This window comes from Dinoponera quadriceps, unplaced genomic scaffold (assembly GCF_001313825.1).
Source record: "Dinoponera quadriceps isolate SergipeBrazil2010 unplaced genomic scaffold, ASM131382v1 scaffold1651, whole genome shotgun sequence".
Taxonomy (NCBI): Eukaryota; Metazoa; Arthropoda; class Insecta; order Hymenoptera; family Formicidae; genus Dinoponera; species Dinoponera quadriceps.
Genome location: NW_014555795.1, coordinates 264,164 through 278,535, shown reverse-complemented (window position 1 = coordinate 278,535; position 14,372 = coordinate 264,164). Strand labels below are relative to the sequence as shown.

At 42.1% G+C, this 14,372-nt stretch overlaps 1 protein-coding gene across 1 annotated transcript; it reads left to right on the top strand.

The window, feature by feature from the left end:
• Positions 1-1,071: 1,071 nt before the first annotated feature.
• Positions 1,072-2,012, top strand: LOC106745406 (histone-lysine N-methyltransferase SETMAR-like). The gene is made up of 2 exons (XM_014620987.1): positions 1,072-1,084; positions 1,690-2,012. Exons 1-2 carry the CDS (start codon positions 1,072-1,074, stop codon positions 2,010-2,012), a joined length of 336 nt encoding a protein of 111 aa, XP_014476473.1.
• Positions 2,013-14,372: the final 12,360 nt, after the last annotated feature.

Here is a 14,372-nt window from a genome sequence, read left to right as displayed (position 1 = left end):
ATAAAATTTTTTAGCCGGGAATATTATGTTAATATTCTGCCTCTCTCTTAATTTATTATGTTTTTTTTCGTTTTATATTATTATATTTTAATTTAATTTTTTATATTTTTTTATATTTTAGGAATTGAAGTCTGTTAAATAATTTTATTAAAACGTTACGTTTCATAGCAAGTAAACTGTATTGAACGTCTATTTTTATATTAATTATAAAAATAAAGTTCAAAAGAATTGTATATGGAAGATAATTATAATATTCTTTCCGTGCTTGCAACCGGTACGGTAGAGCGATTTGTTTAACTTACCGAGAGTTGGATAGACAGATAAATAAATAATCGCTAGAAGACCACTGTCTAAGAGCGCGTTCAGAAAAGAAATTAAATATCGATACAGTATTAGTAATTATAATTTAAATAAAAATTAATTTAGATAAAAATTCATATATAGTTCAAGCGTTTAGACGAGCATTTAAATAAATACTGAAAAAAAATCCCACTTAAATTATAATAATTATCGGCGACTCAAACTATATTTTTGATTTTAACTCAAAAGATAGTAGTGATTTGCATGTACGATTATTATTACTGAAATTATAACAACACTTATTAGAAAAACGGTTCACCTGACTATAATTTTTCACTTATATGATTATAGTACAAATATCAAGTAATTTTTTCTTAGATAGTATTAAATTTCTGCATACAGATAGTACATGTATTTCTGTAGATAGATAGAAAGATACATGGGAAAATATTAGTATTTATTCAAAACCTATATTTTCGTATGTAAGCAGGATTGTATAATTTTACAGTAACTCGACGTTGAACTGTAGATTTATGCGTCTTTGGCCAACGTACTTATTTTATTAGAATCGACATTCGCGATTTGCGAGTCTGCGAAAAATCTATGCTCGGTAATTCGTTGGGAGCGAACGACAACGTATTTCGATAACTGGAGAGGCGCTTCGCGTATAATCGTGCGAGCTCTCGAGCCCCGGAATCGAGATCCAGTCGGTCACATCATTTTCCACGGTGCGTCCGCGTCGAATTATACGACGGCACGCATATTTCACAGATGCAGACTACGCGTAAACGCCGCCGATGCGACGACGCGAGCTAACATCCCGGCGCCAAGTGCCAGCGGGAATATTTCGAATGCAGTCCGTCGGAATTATTCACCTTTTTATGCTGACCTGAATTTTATACGCGTTTCATCAAAGGTGTTACGCGGCCGTTGACCCGTATTTCGGGAGCATTTTATAAAATGTAAACATAAAACAGAGGCGGAGAAATCTTGCGTTATGAAACGAGACCGAGGTGCCGCAAAAAGGATCGTTGCACGCGGCCGGCTGTTTAGTGTTTCATTCATATTCGTGTATGCGCGTGACGTTGCTCTGTTCGGGAGCGCTTCGCGCGAACGGGATTCGCGTGTCACGGCGGTGAAACGAAATTATAATGTTTCTCTCTATGAACAAACTTCCCGCTCGAGGCCGTATCCGTTCCTATCAAACGTTACGTTTCACAAAATACAGAATACAAAACGGAAAAAAAAACAGTCGCATGAGATAGATTAGACGCATGGAATAATCCTCATCGATTATCTTGAAAAAGGGAGAACAATCATAGAAGAATATTATGCATCATTGTTGGACCGATTGAATGATGAAATGAAGAAAAAAATGGCCTCATTTAGCGAAGAAAAACATTCTCTTTCATCAATACAGTGCACCAGTTCACAAATCGGTAAAAGCAATGGCAAAATTGAACGAATTGAGGTATGAATTGCTGCCACATCCGCCGTATTCTCCAGATTCGGCCCCGTATGACTTCTACCTGTTTCCAAATCTCAAACGATGGCTCCGGGGAAAGAGATTTGCTTCGAATGAAGAGGTCGAATGGGAAACAGACGCATATTTTGGCGGTTTAGAAACTTCTTATCATTTAGAAGGCTTAAAGAAGCTAGAAACTCGGTTGGACTCGGTGTATGAGCTAAAAGGAGATTATGTTGAAGAATAAAGTTGAGTTTTGCCGACAAAATATTTTGTTCGCTTTCATTCTAAGGACCTATCAATCAACCTGGTATCAACCAGCAGTACTAGCGTGCAGTACGCGGTGATACGCGAGCCGAGACGCTCATAATCGTTACCCGCTGCAACCCCGCGCCTACACCCTCGTCTACCCTTGCCCCTTTCTCACGCGCATACCCGGTGGTCCGATAAACCGGCACGCACGATACCGTAGTGACCTATTGTCGCGACGCCGATGGACGACGCTCTTTTCTGCGACGCAATTTCGCGCGGTGTGTCGCGATGTTCGCGCAAAGAGCCCGCTGCGCGCGCGCTGCGAGAAAGTGTGTACACTGGCTGGGCGCGAATGTGTGCCGGTCTGCGGCCGCCCTTTAGCCCCGTCCTTTTCGACGCGCCCGCCACGCACACACAGCCGCACGAGCCGTGCGAGCTCACTTCTAGCGCACACGCGCATACCGCAAAACCCGCACGCTACGTACACATTCGTCCGTCCGCCGCGTCGCCACGGGCTAAAAGGCCGTGATCCAAACCATTTCCCGAAATTGCTCGTGGATCGGGCGCGTAACTCGTCGATTGACGTTTCACTGCCGGCCGCGGGCCGCGTCATCGACGGCCGCTCGGCAGGACGGTTAAGAAGCTTAAAACACAGCCGGTCTCCTCCTCGCTCCCCCCTCTCTCTCTCTCTCTCTCTCTCGATCTGTCTATCCGCCCGTCCCTTTCTCGTCCTCTGTTTCTGTCGGACGTCACTTTGACTTCGCTTTAACACCCGAGGAGATCCTCTATATCGGCGCGCCCTATGCTATGTGTCATCCGCGTTTAATTACCGGGCTCTTCATCGTCGTCGGATTCCACGTAGTTCCGCCAGTTTTTCGTCGAAAACGATGTTCGAACCGCCCGACCCCGTTGTCCCTGGTGGTTACGTCGCGCGTAAGACAGAGAAACGCGACGCTACGGTGTCACAAAGCGGCCTTTTCGCAGACTCACCGAATCGTGAGCGCGACGGAGCGATTAACACGCGTGCTACCGCCCGATCGAAAGGGAAACGACCGGAGAGGTTTTCAGCGAGTCGGGGTATCATCGTAGAGGATCGAAACCACGGAGGGACAATTTTTCTTCTCCGCGCGTGCATATTGATCACTCGCAGAAAACTCCGTTTGCGTCCATTTTTCTCGAACGCTTCAAATGGGACATAATCATCTTCCGGTAACTACGCGGTCGCTTGTGTTAGACTTCTTTTTCTACGCAGCTTAATGGATGCTCGAACGCATGTTTGCTGAAACGTTCGTCGCAGGCCTCATTTTCGGGCAGCGTCATGCAAGTACATATGACGCGCTGATCTCTCACATGAAGCTTAGCTTTATTCGAAATTTGCAGTTTTTCACACTGGACACTGAAACGTTACGTTAATTTTGTAGTCATTTGCGTTTCAACTCAGCTATACACTCTCTTTCTAGTTTTAACCTAACGATGGGTAGGAATATGCATACAAGATTATCGCCATTGACCAGCAGTATAATAATGCTTATTTCACAAAAAGTACTAGATTCAAGTAAATAATTACTCCAATATTCTCCGACAAATTTCTATTTGGAACAAGTAATATATTTGATTGATCCAAGCAAAATTTACTTAATCCAAATAAAAATTTACTAAGGGATATTGGAATAAATGTTTACTCGAATCTAGAATCTTTCTGTATAAAAAAATTAATCTCCTGACTATAGTTCTTCCAATTATGTGCGATTATAGTTAAAAACACCAAAAATCTCTTTCTCAGTGAATATGTTCGCCGCCAGTGTTACACGCGTGTGATAACTGTCAGTTTTCTTTTTGCGTTCAGGAAACGAAACTTGTTCTATACATAAGAAAATACAAAGTGGAGAAAATTTTTTAAGCGAACTGTACGTTGAGAAAAAAATGTTTAGTACTTGTAACTATAATCGCATAACGAAAAGACCGTTGTCAGAATGACCATTTTTGTGGCAAGTATTACTATATTGTTAGTGATAATAACTGTGCATGTGTGCATGTCGTTATTATTATTTTTTTGTTGGAATGACGAGAAGATGCAATTGATGCGACATAAAGAAAATTTTACTTCAACAATGTAATATACTAATAGTATAATTTACGAGATATATTACGCAACTATCTAGGATATACTTACATTGAAGGCAAAATTTACATATGACTGAAATAAACAAATAGTTTGATCAGATATATTTTTCTAACCTGATTGTAAATAAATTCACCATATGTATAGGAGAAATATCAAAAAGACGAAAAGTATCTTATAATTGCACGCATTTTTAATGATGCAGCGTTTGGATTGCGTGTTATTTTCAACGTCCGTATGGGAAAAACAATTTTACCTCGGGTAGTGACTATTGCGCAACACATAATACTACTGTGTATGTGGGTCTATGAAAACGTCAAAACGGGATATCCGTCGTTTGTGACATAAATCATTGGTGTCCGGATATTTGCGGCAATTTGCAATAGTAATCGTGCCGTTCGCGTTGCTTCCTAAATTTCGCAAAATGTTTTGAAGTTGACGTTATAAGTATATTCTAGCTGTACAAAATTACTATGGCATGGTCGGTCGTGAAAAGGTCACAACATTCTTTTTCGATGAGATTCGCACCACATCTCGTACCGATAATAGGAAAGAGCATCTCCTAGAAATGACTGGAAAACAAATTCTTCCGTTAGACACGGGTGTTACCAAACTTGATAAGGAAAAGAAATCTCGTTGTAACTGAACATACCCTTTCCGCTCACATTCAATGTTTCTATCGTCGAGAGAAATGATCCGCGTGAAGAAATAACTGTGATTTGATCGATGTCAATTCATTTCTTCCTCCCAGCGTAGCGAACACGTTGATCCGCGCTGAGTTCGATGATTATTTTTATTTGGGTGTGATTAAAAGTTCGCCGGGATCACTTATATATATTGGCCGTTTCCGTCGGTAGGCACGAGATATCGTGGACGGGCGTACGCGAAAAGTTTGAAGTACGAAATCGGCCATCCGTCTCTCTCGCGTGCGGCCCGCTAATTTCATTTTAACAATCCGCGCGACTTGCTGGCAAAAAGTCGCGGGGCAGTTCGAATTTTAAAGCGCGACAGCGCGCGCGCAGGATTAATATTTGTAATTAAAAATTTCGTCCGGTCGCGTTCCAGAGAGTCGGGCGTTATTAAATTAATGGAAAACACGGCCGCGTGCCGGCGTGATCTTCGTTTCGCCGGGAGAGCGCGACAGAGTCGCAACGGTTAGCCGGTTCAGATCGGTTTTCATTTTATCAACGAGTAATTGGCACGTCGAAGGTCGACGGCGATTAATCCGAGCGGGTCCTCGGGCGCGCGTGCGACAAAAAGCGCGTCGGTTTCCGGACACGACGTTTGACACACCTAATATCCGATATCAAACTCCATAAAAGCTTTGTAATCGTGCGCTCAACGGGACACTTACAGGTTCGGCATAATCACGACGAAAGTGTCGGCTTCGCCGTCTCCGGCGTCTCCTGTGATTAAGCGTAACCCAACTCGCGAATCGCTCGAATCAGGCTTGAATCCCGGCTCCTCGCCCCGCGTCCCGTAAATCACGATTAACTCTGGGACGGATGGGTCGGATGGACGTGTATTGTCGTCGAGCGCTTAAGCCTCTGTAATACACCTTCGAGGTCTCTCCGAGTTCCGTTTAAACCAATACGTCGCATGTTACATATCGGCGGATTTTTATCTCCGCTACTTTCGCAACTAGAGCGCGTGCAAGAAATAGTACACTGGACGGGGATATATATATATATATATATATATATATATATAAATAATGTCCTGCATTAGAGCGAAATTTTTTCCATTAAGTACACGGATAAAGCGTAATACAATTTATTACGCGTACTCTCTCGACAGGGTCAAGCAAAACACAGATGCATGCGTCGGAGAGCGCGCGCAAGCTCGAGTGTGTACGCTCGCGTTTTTTATCCACGCGATGTAAAACCGTAAATCCGTAAAACTGTAAAACGCGGCGGTTCTTTCGCGACACGGACGCGCACACATACATACATAACTGTGTGTGAATTTATATCGCCGAAACATTTGCCTCGACGTGAAATCGTCGCAAATGCGACAGCCAACCGTATCGATTACGCGTTTTCACACTGCAACGTTAATCTGATGTTACGCACGTCCGCGTAGCCTATCGTCGAATGTCAATATTAACACGGCGTATCACGCGCGATATTATTTAATAACAAACAACGCTTACTTTTAATCCCGGTAGTCGGGAATTTCAATTAAATTTTCAAATCGCGCCACCGACGGAATTCAGCGTGGAAACCGGCCCCAGTGCGGCGACTTTCGCGATTACAAACGCTCGCGTGGTCGCGACGCGAGTGCAAATAGAAAAAACGGAACATTCCTCGAGTCCACATGCATCCGTGATATCGTCGATATCCGGAAAGAGTATCATTCGAAAATTCCCCAAATAAATCCCTCTAGTTGCGCGAACTGAACTCACATACATGCTGCGTTCAGACACCACACTGAGGATAGAGCGGCATTTAATTGACCAATCAGGACAAAAAGAACTAAGATTTCTTTATCATGATTGGCCAATTAAATGTCACTTTGCACTCAATGTATATTCCCGAATGCAGCGATACTGAGAGACAAATTTTCGGTATTTGCGACTTAATAATCGCATAGAAAAATAACTATAGTCAGGAAAATTATTTTTCATATGTATAAATGTGTATATGTATTTTTTAGTATTTTAGATCGTCATAATTTTGCACGCATATCGTTGTTACTACTTGTTTGTCGGAGCAACGACGAGAAGATATTGTTCGCACCTCGACCAAAATGACGATAATTTTGATGAGATCTCCACGAATCACAGTAACCATTGTTTTTCTACAGTGCGCGAGAGAAAAATGTGCAGATCTTCCCTCGTGGTAACGCAATCAGTGAGGAAGAAAGATTTAGCAACTGTGACAGCACATACGAGAGAGAAAATAAAAGTCGGGAAAAGTATTTTTCCAGTAAATGTTACTCTATAGTGTCGGTGATAATCACCTTACATGCGTATTGCCGCTGCTGCTTTTTACGCTGAAGCCAAAAGAAGATATGACGAAGCCAATAATTTTAATGGGATTTTTCTCGGTGCATCCAAGAACGGCGGGCGGAAGGAGCTCCCGCGAGACTTGAGAGGAGAGGCCGTTCGCGTCGAGGGAAAGTAATCATTTCAATTGATCCTCGTACTCGCTCGTAACGAGCTTTAATCCGTTCGCAAGGTTGACAGCTCACGTCGCGCGACGGGAACGGCGAAACAGCGACAACTCATTTACTAATCACTGTCACTCGTTTCCACGGTGTTCCATCATCGCCGGTAATTCGTTATAATACGAGCGGAACGTGATCACGACGGATGCCCGCGGCACGCTTATATTTCGCCGATATATATTCCGCCGCAGCTGTGCTCGCGCGCGAGCAAGCGGGCGACACGCATGCGATCGGCAAACAATGTTCATCCGCGCGCAGTCCGACCGAACGGCTAATGGCGATTAACGTAACGTTTAGAGCATTAATCGCTGGCATTAATATCTCTACTACCCTACCGACCGCTGCGCACCCTTCGCCCTTTGCGCATAGCAAACCGTAGGCGCGCGCGCGCGCGCGCGCGCGCACGTGGACGTATTAATGCCGCGTACATGCGGTCGTGGAATCGACTCCTCGCAATCTGAGGGATTATTTCTCATCGGGAAAATTAATTTCGCTTAGCATCGCCCCCTTCCCCCCTCCCCTCCTCCCTCCGCTGTCGCTGCCGTCATCGTCCGAACATTGTCGTGCGTGCCGGCCACGATTATTGTGTTTTTTTTTCGAAAGAAAATAGGTAAAACAGTCGACAGAAGGATGGAAAACAAACGAGAGCGAACGAAAGATCTAATTTGCAAAACCTAATTAACCTTTAATTTAATCTTTACTTTTAATTCCAACCAGAATGTATTAATTATGCGATGTGTTTGACTGCAGATAGAGAGAGAGAGAGAATGTGAGATAAACGAGTATTAAATAATCTAATAAATTACGGAGTACGTGTGTAGAAGTTGTGAGAAATTTTCATTCTTGTAATTTCTTCTTCTCTTTTTTCATGTACGTATAATATTTACAGCAACTTTCCTTCCGAGTCGCCGATAATCGTCGCTAAGGACGCGACTACGAAGGCGGTCACGACGAACGACAAAGACGCAATTCATAGATCGAAGTGTCTCTCTATTAATTAAACACGGTGTGCGAGTACGTGTACCCTTTCGCTCATAAAATATTCATGGTCATGACGCGAGGAACTAGCGCGCACCGTAAATAGTATGCATGCCGTCTTCAACGACGTCTCCATGACCGTCGCGTCGTGCCGAGCATGTACGTGTGTATGTTCGCTTGGAACACGTCGTTACGTAAACATGCGGCATGATATTTTCGTAATCTAAAAATCGTACCCGTGGCCGACGATAATTAAGCGGATAAAACGGCTGCATCGCGGGCGACGACGCGAGGCTAAGGTCGTTAAACGCGTCATCGCATTACATCCGCCACAATTGACCATTAACTCATTAATGCACGCAGAGGCGTGCATAAAGTACCTCCTCGCGAAAATTCTTTTATCGATACACACGACAAAACGAAAGATCGACATATGGTTATGGCGAGAGAGAGAGGGAGAGAGAGGGAGAGACGCAATGCAAACGATATAAATTCATAAAAAGAAAAAATATAAAAAAGGGGCAAAGCCCTATTAATGTACAATCCATAAAGAAAGAAAAAAATCGATAAGGTCATATGCATAGGAGCTGTGTGTGTGTGTGTGTGTGTGTGTGTGTGTGTTGCAACAGAGATAAATTAATATATTATTCTTTAACAGTTATTTAGCATGATCGTTATTTAATTTACACGATGACATTATACTCGAAACTTGGTTTATACGTTAATCCTCATAAATTCAATTAAACTCGAAAGACCATTTTTCTTCTTGTAATGTCTTGAAAAAGATGTGTTTCAGAATTTATATAATTATTCCATATTATTTTATTATTTTCTTCCACCTGTGTTTAAACTTTGTTTTTAATTTCGATCAGAAATATATTAATTATGTAAAATATTTAACGGCAGAAGAAGTATGTGATATAAGCAAATATTGAAAAAGATATAGATAAAGGAGGAGGGGTAAATGGATATAAAAGAAGCAATAATTTCTTCTTACTTCTATTCTTACTTCTATTCTTATCATTTCTTCCTCATTTTTTAGCGTTGGGATTCATGAATAGATTTGAAAATCCGAAAAGAGCTGAGAAAGCAGAAGCTGCAAAAATAACAGTTGTGTATCCAACGATAGAGATTTAAATTTAGATTCGATACGAAGATAATGATAAACAGAAGAAAAAATTAGGCGTTATCAGATGGAAATGATGACCTAAGGGACATTATTAGACGCATAAATAAGCATTTGTGAGATTTACATTAGATTCTAAAGCCGGTATTCGTAGTCATAAATTATTCATGATCTTTGATTGACAGCATAATTAATTACAAATTTGTGTTTATGGACCGTTATTCGGCCGTTTGAATCAATATTTCGCGTTAAAATGAGCATACGCGTAGATGATGAATAATCCGAGATTTACGAAGCTACAATTATCTGTCACATGAGATGATGAACTATAAATGCCAGCTTAAATATCTACTCGGGTATTTGTTCTCGGGAAGCTCGTCAATCGGAAATCTGCATAATACATGATTTCACACACCTGAAAATATATGACGGGCATCATTGCTCATGTCTCTACCGTCTGCGTTCTACTTTCCAATTCGGCATACTTGTTGCCAGCTGTTTCGTCTCGTGGTACCCCAGATAATCCTTCACAACATTGACACTAATACTGACATTCGCGTAGGCACGATTCGAGAGAAGGAGATCAGGTTAAGTTAAGTTTTAACGTGTGTTAACCATCTAACGACAAGATGGATCTTCAACTTCATCTTCATCTATTCAAGAAGGTGGAAAAGGTCGAATTTGAACCTGTGCTGTTTTGCTCATTTTTCATGTGATCAATAAATAAAATAGGTAGAAGCAGTAAATAATAACATGAAATACGCAAAGTTTTAATAGTTTTCACCGCCACGAAGGTTTGTGATATTTTAAAAGTGTTGATGATCGTTGTTATCTATCGGTCGCTGAATACGAATAACGAACGTCGCTCGTTATTGGAGATTGACAGTTGGCAAATGTATGTAACTTTAATGTAACTTATTATGCAAATGTAATCATATGATGTATATTTCTGTTGTATGTAATAAAAAAGTAAAAATGGCGATGTCAAATATTATGGAATAATCTATATTACCCGAAACTTTATATATCCATGTAGGAATTATATATAATCAGTCAGGATACTGGCCCAATACAGGATCGTCAATACCGAGAAGCATATTTCATGTTGTTAGCATTGGCCCAATACTGGCCCAGTATTAAAAAAGCAGTATTTCCGGTAACGGCTTCCTATCCAGAATTGATACTGAATTGTTATATTATATTATATTATTTTTTAAAAGAAAAATGAGATATTTCATTTTACCCGACTTATTCCACATAATTTTTCTAAAATCTACTTTCAGAAAATTGATATAACACGAAACTTATTACAGATAAATCCGTTAGAAAGATGTTATGAAAGAAACACCTTGACATTAAACATCAGTGAAAACTAATTTCAGTTATCTTTAATAGTTTTCGATTTATCTTAAAAGAACCTCAAGGTATTCCATAATAACTACACTTCTTATTAATTTGTTTCTTTATCGCGATACAACGCCCGTGCGTCGACTCTAGTTAGCCTTTCGTTTTCATTAGTATAAATCCAAGCTGACAGAATACTTAGCTATTTTTTTGCGCGAACACACGCACGCCCGCTCGAATACATTCACGCTTCTCACACTTCATCTCTCACACCGTTATATTTCACCGTTCGCTTATTTCCCGCGCGCTCGCGCATTTGATTTATCGTTCTCGCGAAACGAATTATCCGGCTTGAATAAATTAATCGAGAGCAACGTGATCAGTGGCGCAAGCGGGCGTTCGTTCGTTCATTCGTTCTTTCCCGTGGCCGGGGGAAAGGAGGAACGCGAAAAGGCGCGATATTAAACGACCGGTTGAGATGTCACGAATATCACCCGCCGCCGCCAGAAACGTATAAGTCCTTCCGGCGGATATACGCTCGCGCGAGGAAAGAGCTCCGAAGTAGGATTAATAGCCCAGGCAAATTCGCGACCGCTAATAGGCGAAACCGGCACGAATTGAAAAAGTTTTCCGGCGGAAAGGCGGGCGTAAACGGAAGGGCTCGCGTGTAACGTCACGATAAATCGTAGGAAGACGTTGATGGCCGACAGGTAGCTCGGATATTGCGCGAGCCCTGCGCGCCCCACACGCACATGCCGATGTACAAGGTGGATCCGAAGTTTCCGTGAGATCGGTATCGAAAATGTTCGCGAGTCGCGGTCACCGTCGGCGGCTTCTCTACGTCCGCTCGCGACCCGTCAATTAAAAGCGACTATTCATCGCCGACTATCGTCGGCGTGATCTCTTCGAAATTATCGTTCCGAACGATAATCTTTATGGTCTATACATTTCTCGCAACGCGTCCGAGCTTAATTATCGCGCGGACGACATTTCCGCAATTGCTCTCCACGCTCGAATTAATAACGATCGACTTTTTCGCGCGCGCGTGTTACGCGTCTTTGTATGTGTATGTATGTATGGATGAAGTGCTACATTCGTCACCGACACACCCTGTGTGTTGTATCGACATACATGCGCGCGCGCGCAAGAAGTTATACCATCGGAAATTATATCGCAGGGACGAGTGCGAATCTAGGTTACACTGTATTACTGTTACCTGTGACAGACAATTATTGCTATACGGCGGAGCCGGTGAAAGTAATAGAAATACCCGCGGAATAACGTGATGGAATAAAGGGGAACGGAATGCGGGGAATATTGAAATAATCGTATGTTAAATAATCCCTGCTAATAAGCGCTTCTTCAAGTCTCAACATGGGAAGAATTGCAGTGAGTCGTAGCATCGGGATATGACAGTAATACGGTATCACATCTCTAAGTTCTCCACTAACTTTTCAAATCCGATAGCATTTGTAGAGGGGAAAGCAAAATTCCGAGCCGGATAATATCTCCGATAAAAATATTGGAGGTAATAATAATCGAGTCCTGCACACGCACTATTATTGCAATAAGTAACCAAGTACTTTAAAATGAAACACATTGAAAAGTCTACAAATAAAGCTGCGCTTAAAATTATTTATTATATTTATTAAAATATCCAAAACTGTCCAAAAATACGTTCTCCTACTATCCATTGGGAATTCCATTTTTATTCTAAACATAGGATGAAGTGTCTTTTCTACGATGCAGATTTGCTGTGTACTACGGCTTTCTTCGTGCCGATTATCATCGCTAGAATCGAGTGACAATTTGACTGAATATCAGACTGAGAGGTTCGTAAATTAGATTATATTTTTAATGTTACTATGTTCAATAGCGCGCACGCAGCGTATTGCACTTGTAAAGTGTAAATACTTAAGGCGTTTCGTATATTTTATTCAATTATAGCGTAAAAAATGGAAACCAGAGAAAATCTTTAGAAAAAACGTTGAGGTGACTAAATAGAATCTGTTTATATTTCCTATTTAGAATCGTACGTTCGAAACACTGCATTTCTAACTAGAAACCGCGTAAAGATTTCCTAACTAGAATCCGGGAAGTAGAAAATTTTGCTCGTACGTCACGCGCGTTTTTGTCTTAAGACGTTTCGGACAGATAAAATGTCTGGTAATTAAAATATCGCGATGAAAAAATTTTTTATTTATTTTATCGTTTCTTCTGTTTATCGTCCTATTCATGTTTTATATTTATTTCATCGTTTTTAATCGAAAAGACCAGTTTGTCGAGCTTCTTTCCGAAAAATATTGCTTTCTACCGCTGAGCATTATCCAGAAAATCAGAAATTTGGCCAACTCTGTTATACAGCCGCAGAAATCGAGATTATTTTTCGGGTATGGAACCCCTGATAATTCGCTTGAAGTTGCGGCCGTATTTGTCTCTTCTCTTGCAACGTCGCGAGAAGATTCGTCGACTCGCGGTTGCACTTTGCGCTATTATCAAATCGCAGCGATTGATCATCGATAATTCACGAGTGACTCACCGACGAGAAAGAGCTCAGCGGGAGGAACGTTATGTGGAAACGACATGCTGAAGATGGCTTTTCGTCCGATTTGTCATCCGACTCTCTCCGTCCGCATGTCCAGCTCGATTTCCTGGAAGAGAAAACGCAAATTGTAGTACGTGCGGGATATATTCGCGCTTTACTATAACTCACTCGATATCACGGTTGCTTCCCGGCCGCGAGAAGAAGAGTGGAACGTGGCGTACGATGCGCGGTGAAACTCGATGACGACGACGACGACTACGTCGCGACGTTTCACCCTTTCTTCCGCGACGCGGGGTTTCAGTTTTACCGCACAGCATCGCGCTTTATGTCGCGGTAATGCCTCGCTCGCTAAATGAAAAGGTTATTGTTTTCCATTCTGTCCTCTCGTGAGTTTGCCGGGGGGCCCGGGGGGAGGGGGCGTCCTCCGAAGTTCCTCCTACGAGCGGCTCGCGCGCGTAACCGTATATAAAATATTTACCGTAAAGTAATACAGCCGGTAAAGCCGGCAAATACACCGCGCGCGCGCACGCGCGATTTATATCGAGTCTCGCCGAAATCACTTACCGCCGCCGAGCGCAGTAAATCCGAATCGCTTCGAGCGGAAGAGGCGGAAGTTACGGCCTGGTCGGAATGATTTCGCGGAAGCGCGCGTTAGTTCACGCGAAACGAAGAATCTGGACACGAAAGTGTTCGCGCCTCCTGAATTATCCCTCTGAATGCTGTGAACGCATATATGCGTCTAGCAAATGTCATCAGAGCGGACAGAGTCGAGTAGAAATGTAACCAACTGAGAAACTCATTTAGTTGAATTAACTTGAATTTTCGTCTGAGTAAGGACAAACACATTTTTTGGTTATAAGAACCAAGATTTCGTTCCCTGATTTGGTTCTTTGCAACCTCTGAAACTTCAGAGAACCAAACCTTCGGTTTAGACAACCAAACTTTGGTTATTACAACCAAAAAATTTGTTTGCTCATAGTCAAGCAAGAATTTCGTTGATTCAACTAAATGGGTTCTCAGTGCATCCGACCTGATTCAAAAGCTGGTAGGCAGCGAGGCAAGATTACGTTTG